Source organism: Chaetodon trifascialis, chromosome 18 (genome assembly GCF_039877785.1).
Source record: "Chaetodon trifascialis isolate fChaTrf1 chromosome 18, fChaTrf1.hap1, whole genome shotgun sequence".
NCBI classification, from domain to species: domain Eukaryota; kingdom Metazoa; phylum Chordata; class Actinopteri; order Chaetodontiformes; family Chaetodontidae; genus Chaetodon; species Chaetodon trifascialis.
Window position 1 is genome coordinate 15,500,315 of NC_092073.1, and position 19,364 is coordinate 15,519,678.

At 42.1% G+C, this 19,364-nt stretch overlaps 2 protein-coding genes across 2 annotated transcripts; both read right to left on the minus strand.

Annotated features, from left to right (window-relative positions):
* Positions 1–2,890: 2,890 nt before the first annotated feature.
* On the minus strand, positions 2,891–6,173 carry klhl40b (kelch-like family member 40b). The gene is made up of 6 exons (XM_070986059.1): positions 5,049–6,173; positions 4,392–4,552; positions 4,197–4,304; positions 3,874–4,059; positions 3,332–3,481; positions 2,891–3,049 (listed from the first exon to the last, which is right to left on the minus strand). The coding sequence occupies exons 1-6, from the start codon at positions 6,171–6,173 to the stop codon at positions 2,938–2,940; spliced, it is 1,842 nt and encodes a 613-aa protein (XP_070842160.1). The 3' UTR covers positions 2,891–2,937.
* A 1,759-nt stretch (positions 6,174–7,932) lies between these two features.
* Positions 7,933–15,148, minus strand: hhatlb (hedgehog acyltransferase like, b). Its single transcript, XM_070986227.1, has 12 exons — positions 15,096–15,148; positions 13,389–13,523; positions 11,741–11,808; positions 11,546–11,659; positions 10,695–10,889; positions 10,387–10,596; positions 9,471–9,642; positions 9,177–9,321; positions 9,045–9,080; positions 8,760–8,961; positions 8,540–8,681; positions 7,933–8,460 (listed from the first exon to the last, which is right to left on the minus strand). The coding sequence occupies exons 1-12, from the start codon at positions 15,106–15,108 to the stop codon at positions 8,216–8,218; spliced, it is 1,677 nt and encodes a 558-aa protein (XP_070842328.1). The 5' UTR covers positions 15,109–15,148; the 3' UTR covers positions 7,933–8,215.
* Between the last annotated feature and the right edge of the window lie 4,216 nt (positions 15,149–19,364).

Sequence of the window (19,364 nt, forward strand, 5' to 3'; positions counted from 1 at the left end):
CGTGTGGATATATAAATGATGATCTGGGAATAGTCAGTTTCTTTGTATTGTTTGTACAGGTTTGATGAGAGTCTGTGGTTAGTAAGATACAGAAGTGGTACACTGAGGATAATGTGAGGAGGCCGTGCACCTAAACGGACGTTTCTGACTCCTCACTGAGCATGCGTACCGTGCAGCTATGGCTGTTTCTCATTGGTTAGGTCCCCGGTCACAAACGTAATCAAGAGAAATTTGTTTTAGGTCTTACAAGTTTGCTTCTATTGAAGGGTCTTAATATGTGACTGTTGTATTTCAGGCAATGGAAAAATGTAATGGAAGGTGTCAGTTGCTTAACTGAATAATGAGAAAGATATTAATTATTGTGAGCACTTTATACTCCAGTTCACCAAGCTGGGTTTGAAGGCTGATACGGTTGCAGTTATGTGCATTTTTTTTTCATGGAATACAATTATGTGAATTTACAAAAATGCAGTCTCTGCTAGAAACGTGTCCTTGGCAGATGTTTAATCCTCTGAAACAACATTATGTTTAGACCAAAGGGACGTCAAAACTATTTGTCCAGTGTTCAGAGGAAGTGTAGAAATTGATTTCGCCACAAAAGTCTAAATTCAACCTTCAAAGCCAAATTTAAACACTTATTCTTTGTCTTTAGTGAACACGTCTTCCCTAAATCCAGCTGCAACAAGACAAAAGTGCTCTGTAACACAACAACACATGGCCGAGATGTACATTGAAGATGTACAATATCCCAGACAGACATTTATGAGCCCTGACATCTCATGAATCCTAAAAAAAAGAATATGACAAGAAATCTTTAAGTGTACATTTTTCTCATGTAATGCTATAAAGTTAAATGGCAGTCAAGCTGAGATTCAAGAAACTGAGAAGGAGGCATTTTGCACAGTGTTTAGGAATCATATATTCTAGGCAAGCAGGCTTTATGTCTTTTAATTAGCCAAATTTTCCGACTAAGGCTAGCAGCCAAAGGCTTGTATTAGATTAGGCAAAGGTGGACCTGCCCTTGTCCTTAAATGAGGGTTTGTCAGTGATTAAGTGGTTGCCTAGACACCACTGTGACTGTGCATCTGCATTGCACCCAAGGAAAATGTTTGTCACACAATGAAACATTGAGCATGGCAGTAGGTGCAAAGCACAGTGCTTGTGAGATTGCAAGTTGAGTCTCTGCTGGGACGTCTAGTTTTGGGTTTAGCTGCTAAAGCCGAAGTGTGTATCCAAAATTTGATTGTGTGGCCTTCAGCTTCAAGAAAAGTGTTGGGAATCTTGATGATATTGGGGAGAAAGCACTGTATGTATGTAAGAATTTAAAGAAATGTGTTATTCTTTCAATGAAGAAAAAATGTCTTTTTTTTGTTTTGTTTTGTTTTGTGTTTTTTAATCTGCCTATATTGTGGGTGAAAACATATGGAGCCCCAGATCCGACAAAAGGTCAACAGATGAGTCAATGCAACTGAGAACGTCACTGAATGTTATTTAAATGACTAAAATAGAGTTTAAAAAGTGGATCTGCAATGATTAGTCAATAAGTCAAAGGGTGATTAGTTGGTCTTCAGAAAATTAATCTCCCGCTATTTTGATAATTTGTTTATTTTTTTATTTTATTTTAAGAAAGGATGTCGAGATTCAGACGCTAAGGCTAGTGCTCTGTGTGTTTAGCAAACAGTGTCGTCAGTTAAGCTAGCTTGCTAGCCACACAGTATCTTCCAAATCTAAAAATTGGATATGTGGTGAGGAAAATGAGAAATGAAAATGAAAGCATTTTGCTTTTCTTTACCAACTGAGGTTAAAGTAGAATTTCACACATTTTAACACTCCAGTAAGCAATATTGCGGTTCTAAAATTGAAATGACGTGCTCAGTTGTATTTTGTTACTCATCTGGAAATCATTCGTGACATTTTGTCAGTTTCTGGGCCTCATAAAATCAAGAACAGAAAAATTGGAAAAACAAGTAATGTTGGTTATTTTGCATGTGAGTTAGTTGCAACTAAGTTAGTTGTTACATTTTTTTAATGGTGACTTTTCCCCTTTTTTGGCAAAGCTACTATATGTGATAATAAAGATCAGCACCATAGTCAGTTCAAACATGTATTATCCACATACCTTCTGCATTTCCCATACTTACTCATTCTGCAGTTTGTGTTAAAGAAATCATAATGTGTACTGTTATTTGCTGATTCTCTACTTTATAATGTAAACACTATGTCTTAGTTAACTCTGGTGTACAAAGACCATGTGTAGGCTGTAGTTGTCAAGTTCAGCTATATTAAAATACTAAAAACCGTTCAAGGACGATAGTGTCTAGAGGTGCTAATAACATTAGACTGTATTTTCTGTCTTTTATTGTATTATTGACTAGTGTTTACTGTCTGTAACACAGCAGAGCGTAATGAAATCATTTCAATATTAAACCGTATAGATCTATTATTGCAAATGGACATGTGTGCTGTGTTTTTGTTTCTGAGCGGAGAAGCTGAAAGTGTTTTTTGGCTCTGTCATGTTTCAGTCATGCTGCTCTGAAGGCACCTACCTACATTATGACTTTGCTGCCATCTGTTGGGAAACCACTTCTAGCCAACGCACTTTCCATCATTGTCAAGACGGTTTCTGTTAAACACGTTTTATTCCAGTCAGTGCAAAAGATTTCAACAGCCCACAGATTGCTTGCAGTTTTACAATCTCAGAGATTAAAATCACTGAAACACACACATATAAAAATGTCTTCAATCAAAAAAGACTGTCCATGATGTTAAGCCAGAATTAGCTATATAATTAGCTCCTATAGCATATTGTAAAATAACAACAAACACCAATCACATTAAGCTGATTCTTAACGTTTGTACTGATGTTACATGTCAGCTTTACATCCTTGGACTTCTAACAAGCTGTTTCTGTTAATGAAGCAGAAACTGGAGGGAGTTTTACATCTTGGTGAGACGCAGGGTGTTGAGGCGGACCCCCAGGACGGTGGCCCCTGAGGCGTATTTGATCTCTCTGAGGATCCCATTCCACTTCCTCTCTGTCTCATCATACCTGAGGAGGTCAACAGACTTTGGTCACTGGGGAGGTAAAACCTGGACACACGCTGATTTTTTTTCCTTTTTTCTTTACAGAGTAAATGTTTACTTACAGATTCTCAGTTACTTTAGAATAAAAATGAAACTTCTTGTTTTACTTTCCCTTAGCATGCAGTCCTGTGTGACCTTAGGGTGACTTTGTCTTATAGATAATAGCCCTAATAGCTAAAAAGAAAACACCAGGAGCGCTGTGGGTCACTGTGTGAATGAAAAGAAATGGTCAGTTATTATGATCCACCTCCAGATGTCGTTCATCTCTTTGGGAATGATCTCGTCACTGTCCTCCAAAGGCATCATGGCAAAACCTCCTACAGCGTACAGCAAGCCAGCCAGAGACACCAGGTTCATAGAGCTACGCTCCTGGGGGAACGCTCCAAAGTCTGACCACCTGAAAATTGTAAATACACACACACACACACACACACACACACACACACACACACACACACACACACACAAACTGTGATTGGGAGATAATTTTGGTATGTCTCAAACATTTTTAAGGTGAACTTTCCTCAAGATAAAAACAGATATAATACGAAGTTCTTAATGTGAGACTGTGCTACCAAATTGCTGTTTCATTCACCAACAGAGATCAAAAAATGCCATAACTGAGTAAACTAAACAATATTTCTTCTGTGGTTTCCTCTTCTGCGTACAAAACAGTACAATTGTAATTGTAATTGTGAGGGTCCATTGAGTCCGGCCTCAGGCCTCCAACTGCTTGTGGCACCCACATTCGCTTTTGTCCGCTTTTTTCTCTGATTTGGAGGAACTCACTTGTTGGCAGCGATGTCGTACACCTCCATAGAGTCCGTCAGCCCCGAGTCAGTGACCCCTCCTGCCACGTAGATTTTGTCCTTATGAACGGTGGCGCCGAACAAAGAGCGTGCAGTCTTCATGGGTGCAAGCTCCTTCCATTCAAATCTCTTGGCGTCAAACGCGCACATCTTCCTCAGACAGCTCCTTTTTACAAGAGACACGGAGAACATAGTGACGCAGCCCTTCCCTCAAAGTCTCTTTATTTGACTTCTCTGTGTTTTGCTTGATTAAAGAATAAAGCCTTCATACCTGCTGATATATTGATCACACGTAATACTCACTTGTCGTCTCCCTTCCCTCCAATAACATAAAAGACGTCATTGTGAGATATGGTTGCATGTGCGTAGACGGGGTAAGGAATTGGCTCTGATTCACACCATTTAAAAGATCTGTAAATGACCACAGGAAAGGTGTAAATTAATGAGGATTCAGTCCTGAGGTCAGCACTTCAATCATTAATATTAACTTGTACTCACGGTCTGTCATAGACCAAAACAGAGTCCAGCGTGTGCTCCTGCTCCTTCAGTTCCCTCCCTCCCACCACAAAGATGGAGTTCTCAGCCTCGGCCAGCCCAAACAGGAAGCGGGCAGACGGGAGGGGAGGCATCCCCAGCCAATCAGCAGTGACCGGGTCATACTAAGGTCAAACATTTGTGAATGGGTTACGTTTACACCACCTGAAGTACACATACTGTAGCACATGCAGGCAGGCACAACATGCAATTTCTCCTTGTGTAGCTACATTTGTAAGTATGGGAAAATCATCTTTTCCACCCTATGATACATCCAGTAGATATATTCTGATTCGGCTTGTTCCAGCTCTTCATTGAAGTTGTATAATGTTTGCAGTGAGTGAACTATTTAAACCGCATTTTCCCAGAATCCATCCAAATAAAGTTTTGTGGGTTTAAACACCATTTGGCTGCGTGGCATGCATTTCTATAGAGCCAGCCTCCAGTGGGACTGGGTTATAAAAGGTTTAGCACAATTAATGATCATCTGTCAGCAGTGGGGGCATCATGTGTTACTTCTAAGCAATAAAGGTGAAACATATCTTCAAAGAATTAAATGTAAGAACAGGCTGAGCTGAGATCAGTGTCTGTTATTGTGATCTTCGATCAAAGCTGCCCTACCTGTAGGAAATAAGAGCACAGTGGATCTTCTTTGTTCTGTTCATCAAAGAAAAATCCTCCAGCCACAAAGATCTGGTTCTCCTTGGTGACCAGGCTGATGTGGTTCTTGGGAACCTGTGTGGAGAGAGATGCTACGAAGCAGTCGTTCTCTGTCGGATCGTAGGCCACAGCGCCCGTGTCGTTCACCATCAGTATCAAGTTCCTGGCGAACATGCCAAATCGCAGGTTGTCATTCAGGATGCCTGGGAGGAGACCTTCTTCCTCTTTATCCTCATTCTCTCCATCATTCTCTCCCCCAGCGTCCTCCTTCTTGGTTTTGCTTTTTTTAACCTCCGGCATTTTCCCGGCCTGAGCGTCCCTGACCAGCTGGAGTTTCTGCTGCAACTCAGGATTCGACGAGATCAGTTTGTGTTTCTCCACCTTTTCCTTTAGGTAATCCTCGCTGAGCAGACGCAAACGAACGCAATCCAGCAAACCTGGCAGCTCTTTCTCTCTGCTCTCTGTGTCCCGGGACACCCAGTTCATCAAAGCCTCGAACACCGCCTCCTCTGTCTCCACGCTCAGATTGTCATTCGCTAAAATGGCTGCCAGCTCATTGGGCAGCAGCTGGAGGAAGTCCTCATCTCTGGAGATGAGCTGGAAGCGCTCGCAGGCGAAGTTGCGAGCGGAGACCGCCAACCTGGGACAGTCCAGCATCAGGCCGAGCCTGAAGATAGCCAGGCAGTTGCTGAGGCTCAGGCGCTTTTGTAGGAAAGACACGCACACTGTGAAAATTGAAGGTATCTGGTACATGTTAGCCACTGCGAAGATGTCCTGGACGTTCTGCTCTGTCACGTTGATTTTGGAGGTGTACAGGTACTTGAGGATCAGCCCCATGACGCCCGGCTCCACGTCCTCCAAGACGATCTCTCTCTTTTTGCTCTCCTCCAGGTCAGACAGAAGGATGGAGCGGAAGTAGGAGCTGCAGGCGCACAGGACCAGCCGGTGGCAGGGGAACTCCTTGTCTTTGATCTTCAGCACACAGTCGACCAGCTTGTCATTCTCCAGCAGGTCGCACAGACCGTCCTGGAGCAGCGTCTGCTGGTACACCCTGGGTTCATCCACGGGGTTTATCGGGAGAGCCATCGGGGGAGTCTGAAGAGCCTTTCAGGGGCTTCAAATCAAATTAAAGTGAATCTTCTGTATAGCAGAGTGGTTCTAGTTTCTAGCCTGGAAAGAGGATTCAGAGGCACAGACAGTCTGCTGTTAGCCCACACCAGCTGAACACCGGGACGGCCCACTTCCTCAGCTGTCCTGACCCCTCAACTGAGCTCCAACTGGCAGGTTATTTATAGTCCAGGTGCTCGTTGTGGAGCTATGGACTTCATTCTGGAACATGAAACGCAATATCCACGCTTCAAACCCCACCCCTACCCACTCCCCAGGAACATCCACCCACTCTCAGACAGCTGACACACGGCTTCATGGGAAAAATGTCCATCCTGAGTCATGTGGGTAGCTGGAGAAGGTGTAAGAGGCTGCCCCCTGGGGTCTCTGTGACTGAGTCATTATAGCAACAGTGTCACTGTCAATTCCTACATTTACATGATGTTCGCACTGTATTATCGAACACCACACCACACACCACCTGCGTGTCAGTTGACATTATCTTCTTCAACAGGGGCAATTTTCTAATTCAGGGTCTGAATTAAAGCTTGAGTAGGTATTTGATATAGTTGTTGAAAATCTCTTTACATTCCGACAGCAATCAATAAATCAAATGTTTTGAAATCTGGTATCTGTGGCTGTTGCAGGCCTGTAATTAATCCAGTCATTTCACTCGGCCAAAGGCATGACCAGCCTTTATTTGAGGGAGTGACTTTGGAGGGAGGGGATGTGATTTTTCAGCTGTATACTTTCCAAATTTAGCTTACTCTTCCTGGTTTCGCCAGTGTTACTAAACATCTTTAAAGACTTAGTCTGGTGATAGTCTATATCTATTTTCTTATTTCTAACATATTCTGTTAACAGACCAAAATGAACTGCATTGTTGATACCTTTCCTTTCTATGCTACCAAAGTCTGATCTGTCCTCTCCCTTTGTGCCACAGACCTTCATCGCTGTGCAAAAACTGAGCCACACTGTTGCACCGGGTGATTACCATGAACATGGGCACTGTAGTTTATCTTTCTGCTGCTGCAAACCAGCACAGTGAGCACACCAATTGTATATTCATCCACAGCATAAATAGTCCCTAAAAAAACACAAATTACTTCTTCCATTTTAGCTAAAAAATACACAGCAGGACTGTTTTAGGAAATTATTGTTATAAATTATTTGTAGGTATGTTTTTACAATACGTTTCCATACAAGAGGTTTGACACAGCACAGTTTTTGTTAAATTAATTAAATTGAGAGATTTTATTTCGGTGTTTTTATCTGTTGTCAAGGTCTGGCCTTATGTACTGTAAAGAGTCAACGCTATAAGCTGTAGCTTCGGCCGACACCTTTTTCAAACTGCAGAATTTCTTGTTTGTGAATTTTCATTTGCTATTATTACATTAATGAACCCTTAAAAACTAAAAAGTTTCATTGCGTGCTAATAAGAGGCACAGAGACGTCAAACTATTTTTGTGACACTGCTCAGGTCCAGGTAGTGATTCACCACAGGTCTGACCAAAGCTGTTCCACTGGTCAGGGTTAAAAGAGTTTCCAGTGTGGAGGCATCAAACAGGAATAAAGCTGCTAGCTGCTGATGTAACGTGACAGAAATACCTCACAGCCCTAATGACAGGACTCAACACTGACTCACAGACTGTAAAAAGACCCTTTCACTAGTCCATATTTCAAACGGCTCCGTCAGGAAGGAAACAAGACACAAAACGTGACACTTTGAACAAATCTTTGCAGTTCATTTTCTGCATTAATGACAAAGGTTTCAGAAAAATTCAATTTAGTCTTGACTTTTCTAGTGTTAGTACACAGAATGTTATTACTATAACTTCAGTGGTGTACTGTACATTATTTGAGTCGATGTCTTTCATTAAGCTCTATGTTTCCCTCTTTGGTCTAAACACAGTGAAATGATGGTTAGTTTATTTACAGTTAATGCTGTTTTCTACGTCAGCATCCATTCACCATTCATGGAAATATTACTTTTGGCTGCGTGCATCCTTCACTATTAGCATCTACTCTGCTTTTTCCTTGCTGGGATCTACGACCGGCTGAGCGGCGGCAGCAGCGGCGGCGGCAGGAGCAGTGGCAGTAGCGGTTGGAGCTGCAGCACCGGTCGGGCTGGCGGTGGCATTGGGAGGGGGAGCAGGAGGAAGAGGATCAGGATCATCGATAAGGGCCTGCCTCCTCTCTCTCTCCTTAATCATTTGAATCAGGCAGTAGGTCACAAACATGACGATGATGGTGGTTATAGGGAAGCCTGAAAGGTAAGAAAGATTTATTTGTTAATGGAAATGGTCAAAAACTGAAACTCTTCAACTTCAAAAACACAAAATCACCTTTGAGAAGCAGCCGTTTGGCGACCAACTTGGCAAAGTCCAAACTGTTCAAGGACAGGATGTTGTACAACACAATGCACCAGAAGTTGAAAGTGTTGAAGACGGCTCTGATCCGGCGGGACGTTGCTTCTGACATGGCTGTCTGCAAATAAAACATTACAAATATACAAAAAGCATTTTGTGACAGCTGAAATGTAACAGACAGCCTCCACTAGCAAACCTCAAAGGAAGCAAAAGGCTCCATGGAGAAGAACATGGCGGTCCACAGCTCAAAGTTGAGGCCGAAACAGTTGAAGAAAGCCCAGACCAGCACCACCTCGCAGGGTCCCAGCCACAGGATGGTGACGCCGAAGGTGCACAGCGTAGCCACCAGCTCCTCCACCACATTCTGATGTTTTCCACCCAGGTGGTCGTACACATACCTGCGGACAATCGGTGGCATAAGAACGTCTAAATATGTTAATAAGACTTCAGTAGAATTGACTGATCCTTCTGAGACACTCACTTGCACAGCCACTCGTTGATCCCTCTGTCAAAATGGCTGCGACAGGAGAAAAGAAAACAAGAGCAGGTTTACTTTTACACATTTCTACACTCAGTATAACGAGCCAAGTGCGATCAAGCTGTGTAAACTCACGTTTCAGCAAACACGTAGAGCAGAGTGATGCATTTTGGTGGTTTGGGAGGGTCCAGGTGATCCAGTCTGGACACTGTGTTGATGACTCCAAACATGATTGCAGCTTTTACCCAGTCATACACCAGGTTAAAGTAAGCTAGGCCCACTGGAAACAATGCAATCACGTTAGTTACGCAGTCAATGTACTGTCATTTTAATTCATTTAACACACTGGAACTGGAATAAATACAGTCACTATCCTAATGACAGCATTACAAACAGTCAAAGCATTAATGTAGGTTAGCTGGCAGGGACCTAGAGCCCAGTCGGAGAGGTGCTTCAGCAGCTTCATGTCGGTGGGGATGGTGAGGATGTACATGAAATGGAAGAGGACGCCCACTACAATGATGACTCCCAGGTGAATCAGGGCCTGCAGGCTGATGTTCCACAGCTCCCACTCTTTTCTGGTCAGGTCTGACTTGTTGGCCTGCAGGGGGCAGCAGACACATTGTTATGCTCCAGAGAACCCTCTGATGTACAAGGGCTTGAGTTGTACTTGTGTATTTACTTTTCTTGCCACTTTTTGCATGTACTCAACTATATTTCAGAAGGAAATGTACTTTTTACTCCACTTCAATTACCTGACAGCTTTATTGACTCTAAAACGTTCAAATAAAATATGATGTGTTTTTTTTTTTATATTAAACCACAAAACAATCAATTGATGGAGGAAAATATTCAGCATATTAATCTGTAAGAAAAATAATCATTAGTTGCAACAGTTCCATCTCAACCAACCACAAAGTAAAATCCTGCTATTACATTAATACAATATAGAATTTTACTTGTAACAGAGTATTTTTAAAGAGTAGAGTTAGTACTCCACCACTGCTTTCTAAACTGTCTCCTTTATTGGAAAGAGAAAACATCCAACTGATTCCCAGATCCTTAAAATAATATTCATGCACTGTCACTCACAAAATTCAATTTATTTCTTCTTTTTTCTGTGAATTACTGGATGATTTTACCTCCACAGGGAGTTACTCTTTGATTGGCCTGGTCACAACCCACAGACATTATGCAAACAGTGGCCATGGATATTGCAGATATCGCTTTATGCTAAGGGGGAAGAAATTCTGAAGACATCACCATCTAAGGCATTAATCTAACAAGGTCCAACGAAGCCTGAGCTGCTGGATTCAGGCTGGGATAAAAACCTAATTCAACTTACTTGAACATAAAACTTATCAAAGGTCATGATGGGCCCGAAATAGAAGAAGGGGAGGTAGAAGTTGTACTTGAGCAGCTCCAGGATGTTGTAGTTTCCATCTTTCCTCTCGCAGTTCTCCAGAGCAAAGCTCATACAGCGCATTATAGTAAAGCCACAACCTCCATAGAAGAGAACATGACGCAGCTCAAAGTCCCCCTCCACAAAACCCCCCTGTGTGGGCACAATAAAGCACAAATGAGGAATAAAGATTCAGGAAATAATCCCACTGAAACTCATAACTTCTGTAATGTAACTTCTGTAAAGTTTACCTGCCAGGACACGAACGGTTCACACCTGAACATAGCGAGGGTGCAAAGGCCCGTGACGAAGCAAAGCCAGCGGATTTTCACTAAGGAGATGCTGTAGAGCAGGATACAGTGGGACAGGATGAGGGTGACGTAGGTCCAGCCCATGCTGGTCCACACGGCCAGCAGCCCGTACACCAGGTACACCAAGGACCTGTACTGTGGGCCAGAAATAAAGTGTAAAGTAAAGGAGTTATTCTTACTACAGTAGGGCCACTTTTTAAAAAACAGTCAACATAATTAAAGCTGATATTTTCTCTAAAAGTCATAATGCTGCAGATAATAACATCTCATTACAGTCAGCCAATAACAAGGAAACAGTGTTTTAGTCTGACAAACTCACGCAACATTTGCACAAAGTGACGATCAACACTTTATGACAGACTTTACCCTGAGACTCTGCTGACACACAACATGTGGCCTAGTGCTGTTAACAAACCAAACTGAGAGAAGAGCTCTCGCTAAAAATAGAGCCACATTTCTATTTGTTCTCTCCTTCATTCTTCTTCTACCGTCATCCCTCCCTCTGACTCTCACTCCATCTTTTCCCCCTCACCTGGTGCCGCTCGTCAGCTGCTGTTTAGCTAATGATATAAAAAGCTCCTGTGCAATGTTGCAAAAATAAATTGCGACAAAGAGGATTTCAAATGTCAAGTATTTGGAATAACACAACGCAGAGGGAGATGAACCCCACTTCATTCCACAGTGGCTCAGTGTTTCGCTCAGGTCATTAAATCTGTAATTCCATCCTTTACTACGTTCCTCCTCCTGCAGCAGCTCGCTCAGCTAATCAATGCATCGGTCAGTAGAAGCACCTGTGGAGCCAGCATGGAGCAGATCTTAGCGAACAGCACATGGCCAGAGAGAGCAAACAGGATGTGCTCCCTGAAGGTGGAAAACCACATCATCCACTCAAAATCAGCCGTATCCTGGAGATAAATGAGAAAGAAAAAAAAAATTACAACATTTTTACTTGAATGACAAATGATAAACTCTAAATGTTCTCTCACCATTTTCCTCCCAAAGTAGTAAAATCCCGGCCTCACGCTGGTTTTGAACGTCTTTCTGTTTGTGCTGGCTGGAAATAGAAAAAATACTGAAATTTGATGCCAAACTGCAACACAAAACATATGAGAACATACATTTCCATTTCTGCCTCTTGATATAATGTTTTCCTTTGCTTTATTTCCTTTTTCTTGTCCTTAACTGCAGATGTGAAACTTTTGTTAAAGTGACTCCCAGTAAACACAGAGCCAACACAGGACCTATTTTCCTTTTGCTCTGTGGTATTAATACTGACAGCTGATCTCTGCGTGGTCTGCATAGCTCCAACTCTTCGCCCTCACACAGCGATGCCGCCTCTATATGCATCCTGCACATTGTGTTGTTCTGTATGTGACTAAAGTTACAGCTCACGCCTCAACATCAGGCTCACAGTCCAGCCTCATTTTCTGTCTAAACTACTGCAAAGGTTTCTTTAAAAACACTTCAGAAGTTCGGTTCATGCGTGTGTTTGTGTTTGCACATCTGCATGAGAATATGTGTGTAATTCATTACAGCTGTGTTTGAGCAGCCTTTTGATGCACTTGTTATCTTTAAATTTACTTTCATTCACACAGATGTTAAAGCACATTACGGTCGCCTTCAGTTAGTGTAATGTCACATTTTTTGGCTGCATAATCCATAAGAAATGTTCCTGTAAAGAAAAAAAAATGGCGGCCACAGTTGGGAACCATTGCTACATTAAAGACATATTTCACAAATATACGGTTTAAGTTTTTAAAAAGGATCAATAACGTCCTAAAACAGCTGGCGGCTGTAGTTTTTAAGCAAACAGGAGTGAACAGTGTGTGTATACTGTGAATGTTGGGGACTATTTTAAGATGCGGATTAAGACGCATTCGATGCTTGAGCATCAAAAGTGTCATTTTCAGCAACATGAATACATGTAGGTATTTAAATACTGTGTTTAAACAGAATGAACAGACACTTAGAGACTGATTTAGAATTCAAATGTCAACGATACGAATAAAGTTTTGAAGCTTCAAACTATGTATTCGCTACAGCCCTGTTTAGCAGCTACAGTCTAATAGTAAAGTAAAGTATTTAGAGGACAGTGCATGTGGCATTTAATCAAAATAAACTACTGTGTGTGTGTGTGTGTGTGTGTGTGTGTGTGTGTGTGTGTGTGTGTGTGTGTGTGTGTGTGTGTGTGTGTGTTCATAGCCATGAAAAAAACACCTGGTGCAGCAGTGCGGCTCTCTGATGTGTTTCTAATAGTTTTGGACAGTGTGACAGAGGAATGAGGAACAAGGACAGTACTTGTTTGGAGGATCAATTCATTGTTAGTTTTGGTCTCGTGATGGAATTTGTAGACAATAAGAAAAATACATTGAATATCACCACATTTTTAAATTTAATTACATTTAAATAAGATTTGATTTTGCATTTTTATGTGAGTAGTTTTCCAGGTGATCAAACTTTTATACATGTCCGATTGTGTCTGAGCCACAGAATTAACTCTGTGTGTGTGTGTGTGTGTGTGTGTGTGTGTGTGTGTGTGTGTGTGTGTGTGTGTGTGTGTGTGTGTGTGTGTGTGTGTGTGTGTGTGTGTGTGTGTGTGTGTGTGTGTGTGTGTGTGTGTTTTCTCATACTCACAGCTGGACACCTCAAAGATCCAGCTGGCGGCCCAGAACATGGCCAGACACAGCACCGTGTTGTAGAAGTAGATCTCATATTTGGGAAGAGCAGCTTTGAGCCCCATGGTGGCACAGACAGGAGCTCCGGAGGCTCCTGAGCACACGACATCACACCAGTCAACACTTCACTCGTACAGCAAAGACAGGTTTTACTTCTGACACGGCGCTGCGGGGCATTACAGCATGCCAGGGCTTCCTTATCTCACCTACCAATGAGAGACCTGACCTGATGGTTCACCTCCTCCCCCTGATTGTATGTCTCATTCTTACTCTCTGGGTCTCACTACCAGCACTCTGTCCAGTCCTGAAGCAGCAGCTGTGAGCTTAAAACTAAAAAGGGAAGTGCAACAATGCCAATTCAATGCTTGTGTGAGAGACATCTATTCCAACTGGACCTTAAAATAGACCCTCAGCTTGTCAATCACTCTTGATTTAGGTCAGTGTCAGGTGTGAAGTACTGTACTAGAGTCTCAGAGGTGGAAAGTAAAAAAAAAAGAGACTCACTTCCTGTGGTATTGTAAGTACTGCAGTAGCACTGTGACACTTTATACTTTCACTCCACCATACTTTATACAGATTCAGCATTTTTACCGTACGTTTAGTTATCTGATGGCTGCATTGAGATAAGGCCATAAGTTATGATGCCACAGTTCAAACTACTATATCGCATACTAAGTGATTAGACCTTGAACTAATGATGGAAGAAGTTTTCAGATCCTTTGCTTGAGTAAAAGTTGCAATACCACAATGTGAGAATACTCCTTTAAAAGTAAAAATACTCCACTCACAATTTCACTTACCAAAGTTATCTCATTGTTGATGCTTTAAGCAGCATTTTCATGTTGCGGCTGGTCGAGGTGCAGCTCATCTATACTGCTGGCGAGCTCAACTTTTAACAATGCACCATGTTCAATAAGCTTATTATAGGTTTTCTATTTTAACTCTTTATCTACAAAGTAACTGGTAATTATATAAACAGAATTTTCTTCAGAACAATACATGAGTAGATGCACTTGAGAAAAGGGATTTGTACATGTCTGCTAGACCTACATGCTTTATTTTGATGTATCCTCTACAACACAAGAAGCTGCTTTCTCTCCTCTTTTACATCAAACACGTCAGAGCCCTGCAGGGTAACGCAGTATGGTGAGATTCACTTAAAGCCACCATCAGCTGGGAGCCTGATCTGCCTGACTTGCTTGTGATCATCAAGCAAAACGAACGGTGGAGGGCAAAGTTTCCACTGATGCGACGTAAACACACCATCAAGCACAGCTGTCTGCTATTTTTTAATCAAGCAACGTCTCTGCGGTGAAAGTTATTCACTTGGTCTTGTGCATCAAATATCTGTATTGATATGTAACGCGGAAACCACATGCAAAAAGTGCAAAAACTCACTTATTTTTTTTAAGCGGATCAAAATGTCTGCCTGCTCTCTCCTCACAGCATGAGTGAGATGCCTGCTGCGTAAATGCCACACGGTCACGCACTTCAGTTTGTCCTCCAGCAGCACCTGTTGAGAGACTGACCTTGAACGCAGCAGTTGCGGGCCGGAATAAAGTTGCTAGAAAAAACGCACCTGTCCGATTTGTTAAAAAGGACAAAATACGCAGTTAAAATGTCAAATTGCAAAGAAGGAAAAAGGTGAGAAAATATGAAGTTTTACCTCTGCTGTGCATCTACAGAGCGCAGGGTGGGCTGCGGGTCCCTCTGGCTCCCTGAGGGGGAGCTGCCGCCGGTTAAAGGTGACATGATGTATTTATACTTTGACCACTGAGACAGAGGGGGCGGACCATGGCCGCTACTAACACACTGTAAGCCTCACACCATTAGGACTCTATTATGGTCTCATATATTGACGTTTATAAGTCACTCTACATCCGTTGCAGCACAGAAAAAAACCTACATAAACCCATTTCCTGCAGCAGCTTCCTGAAGTAGATTCATGATGTGCAGAGTTTATCTTCATCAGGATAAATCACATTCAGCATCAAACCGTGAAAATACAGTTGCATTTACTTGCCTGTCCTCAAATGCTGTCTAGTTATTTTTGCATTTTCAAAATAAAACACCTCCTGTCTCTTTTGTCTTGTTGCTATTTTCCATATTCCTGGTTGCCAGATCTGTTTTTGGAGGGTCTAAGCCTGTTGCAATTTTGAGCTGAAGCCACATGTCCATGCCTCACATTCTGCAGCGAGCTGTGAAACAACGAGCAGTGCCGTCCAGCGACAGCAGCACAAACTACAAAGCAGGCAGATGCATCAGTGCAGCTGGAGGATAGATGGACGCGTTTTCAGTGTGAGGTTTATTTGAAAAAGTCATGATGTAGAGGATTAAAAAGACTGGGTTCAAGCTCGTTTGTGACTGGTTGAGCATTCAGTCTATGTGTCATGTTTGAATCTCCATCATATCATCATAAACAACTGTGGTTCTGACTCAAAGGACAGATGGAACATTTATATGGAGCTACAGTGGCAGGAAAGCTGAAATACTGGACAAGAAATGTGATGTTTTCAATAAAAAAAGACCATTATTGTCACTCAGATCTCAGTCCCAGTTTCGAGGCTTTCTCACCGTCCTCTGTTCATCCCCCTCCCGGACGTGGACCGAGCGCTCGAAGATGGAGTACAAGAATCTGTCGATGCCAAAGGACGGCTCGATTACGTTGGGAACAATCTCGTCCACTGTGGGAAAACAGAGACGCTTGTTTTCCCACATGAACAACTCACTGTCCTGCAGCTCTGAGGCAGGTCTGGCGTCGCCTCTTATGGTGCTGCATTTTCTGGAACCTCTTCACTCTGACCCACTGACCATGTCTCTGGTCAGTTTAAACGTCCTGCCCGCTGTCTCAAGGCCAAACTCCCTGCAGACATAAACATCAGCAGATTAATTCATTTGCTAATAAGCCAAATTGACTTTTGTTCAGCGGTCAGAAGTTACCCATAATGTCTACCGATCGTTGGTGTAGCTTTCATCACAGGCATCTTTCTTGAAGGCCGTTCCTTTGACTCCCTTATTGGGTTCAAATTGGACAACATTTACTACTCTGTGTGAACAAGTTAAGGGGTAAAACAGAGGAATCCAAGCAAGCAAAAGACACCTTGACAATAGAGTATTTTACCACATATGTGCTTCCCAAGGTCAACAATGAATCTTAAATAATAATAAAGTACGCACTTGAGAGTCCACTTCTTTTGGGATGTGGTGTAAAATAAATGTTAGTATTTTGCAGCCAAAGGAAAAACCTTCATCATCAATCAAACCGCAAATTCTTGGAGACTTTTGAAAACTCAACAAGCAGCATGTTTTCCAACGAATGTGTAATTTAAAAATCCCCTGCAGAAACGTTTCAATACGTATAGAAATACTCCATCAAAAAATCAATAAGCTCATTCAAAATTGTTATCAACTTCCTCCACAGAAAAAAAATCCACAATCTGTGAAAACGCAAAGTAAAACTTGCAGGGTGACACATTAAAGGCAGATTTAAGTGACCGCAGAGGAACTTTCCCTCTGCAGCAGATGAATGTGGAAACAGCCTTTTTAGTTTCAAACTCTGCACATTCATCGTTCTGCACGGTGATGATAGTGAGCAGAACACATTTTTGAGTGAAGGGCGACTTTTTAACACTGTTGACTTTGGCGACTCCTACTGGTGGCATCAGAGAAGACACTGTGGGAGAATAAAAGGATATGGGGTCTTTTCAGCCACTAGAGGGATCTTGGTGGCTCCAGAGTAACATGAGAGGTCACAGCAGGCGCGATCATGATTAATCATGCAGATTTTCAGAATAATGTCCATTCTTGCATTACAATTATTGACGCATTAATGTGTTCATCACTTCAATGTTGCATTAAGTTACGTTAGTGTTGCTGGTGAAGGTAGGGCTGATGTTAATCAATTTAAATGTAATATATGATTCAAGTTTTCATTGGAAGTTCATGCATTCTATTGTAAATCAATGAAAATGCTGATAATTCAAAGCTTTGGTTAAGTTTTATGGCGTACAGACACACATGAGATTCTGTGTCATTTGGTTTTCAGCTCTCAGCTTGTGCATGCACACGATGTATAAAGAAAACTTATGTTACTTTAAATGAGGCATGCTCAATGTATTCACAGATGGACTCCACCTCGAGGAGGACCTGAAAAACCAGCCACCTCTGACACTTTAACTCCTGCCTCCCCTGACGATATATAACCTGCTCAGGCAGATAGGTTATCTTCAACATTCTTTCAAAACAAAGAGAAGAATTCACAAAGGTGGAAAATATCACCAAAATCTAGTGGCAGGCTGATTATTATGGTATATTTTGTCAGTCTGGAGTTTCAGATGAATATAATCTGCACTTGCACAGCTCAGCTGGTAATCCTCTGCTCTGAGAATGTGTTTGGCTCACAGGTAATCAGGTCATTCTTCTCTTTAGAAATGATATCTGACACCTTGTAAGGAACACGAGGGAAGAATGGAAAGCTCAGGGGAGGTTGTGGACCAGGTGGGCCCAGCTTTAATCCTCTAAATGACATAATGGTGGAAGGACAAAGTCACCTTTCAGGAGGTGTTCAGCTCCCTTCCTGGCATCTTTCACCATGTAGTCAGCAAATTTACCCACATGCCCCGATGTCCTGAGGAGAGCGACAGCTTTTAGGACAAATCTCTTTATTGGGTTTATTGGCGCCTACTTGAGGGCAGGCTCGGGGGTCAGCATGGTGCAGTTGATCTCATCCTCCTGGATGAAGAGCTGCCTCCACACCTGCAGGATGTTGCTCTTCAAAGCACAGCCCACGGGGCCAAAGTCATACAGGCTGCTCACCTGAGAAACAAACAGCGATGAGTCTGTTTGTTGAAGTATTTTGGGTGATATCTTCCTGGAACTGTGCATTTAGCTCCGTATATGGAAAAAGCCTGATAAAAGAATCTCCTCCTCAAAGTATCTTCACTCTGTCCACTGTGTCATCTTTGGGCTGCAGAGTGAATTCCTGCAAGTGAGGGTGCATGATGGTTTAGAGAAATACACTTTTCACAGTAGTATTTTCACATAAACTTTCAAATCAGATGTTTGACGCCCCTGTTCCTCCCATCTCTACTTGACCACAACAGCAGAATATACATTAAAGCAATGTTTCCTCTTCACAGCAGGTCAAGTCTTTGAAAATGAAATGCTGTTTTCATTTTCAGATTGTCAGAAAACTGCATTTCATTTTGTCCACTTTAGAGCAGACTGGCCCTGTTCGGCCTTCTTTCAAGGCAAAATCAAACATCAAATGCTGTTTTCATTTTGAGATTGTCCGAAAATGTTATTTTATTTTCATTTTAACTATGACTTATGTATATTGCATATATGGAAAATCAGGCTGCATTGCTTAAATTGCATTTTCCTTTTCAAATTAGGGTTAATATTTGAATATTGTCCTCTTTAGTGCAGGTGAAACGGCTTTTCCATTTCTATTTTAATATTGTCATAGAACGTCCATGACAGCTAATATTACTGCATTTTCATTTTTACTCAAATATCGCACACAGAAATGGAAAAATCTCACACTACTGCAGAACTGCACTTTCAAGTTTACATTGTCACTTTAATATAGTCTCCTTTTGGCTCCCATACTCAGTTTAAGGAGGGGGCTCCTGTAGTATATGGGCTGACATGCCGGCCAGGACCTGCAATGTGTCCCAGTCCAGCAGGAGACCTTTATTGCATCTCTGCCTCATTTCCTGTGTGTAATAAAAGTTTAAAATACTTGAAATTTGCAGGTGCCGTTGCAGCCCTGAGCCAGCTGCCCTCTTCGGCTAGCTGTCCAGCTTTGGTATTGGACAATCAAGAATTTCCATATTTTGACAGAGATATGCTAAATAAGTCAATTAATTAATAATCAAGGGCCAGCAGGTAAAAACTAGCGAAGCTCCTACTGCATTGATTTAGTGACCTTGCT

Coding starts and splice junctions, on each gene's coding strand:
- klhl40b (XM_070986059.1), bottom strand. CDS start 6,173: ATGGCTCTCCCGATAAACCCCGTGGATGAACCCAGGGTGTACCAGCAG. Junction 4,553..5,048: donor TGTGCTCTTATTTCCTACAG/GTAGGGCAGCTT, acceptor GTTTGACCTTAG/TATGACCCGGTCACTGCTGA. Junction 4,060..4,196: donor GGAGGGAAGGGAGACGACAA/GTGAGTATTACG, acceptor TCTTGTAAAAAG/GAGCTGTCTGAGGAAGATGT.
- hhatlb (XM_070986227.1), bottom strand. Junction 10,597..10,694: donor AACCGTTCGTGTCCTGGCAG/GTAAACTTTACA, acceptor GTGCCCACACAG/GGGGGTTTTGTGGAGGGGGA. Junction 8,682..8,759: donor AGCCTTTTGCTTCCTTTGAG/GTTTGCTAGTGG, acceptor TTTTATTTGCAG/ACAGCCATGTCAGAAGCAAC.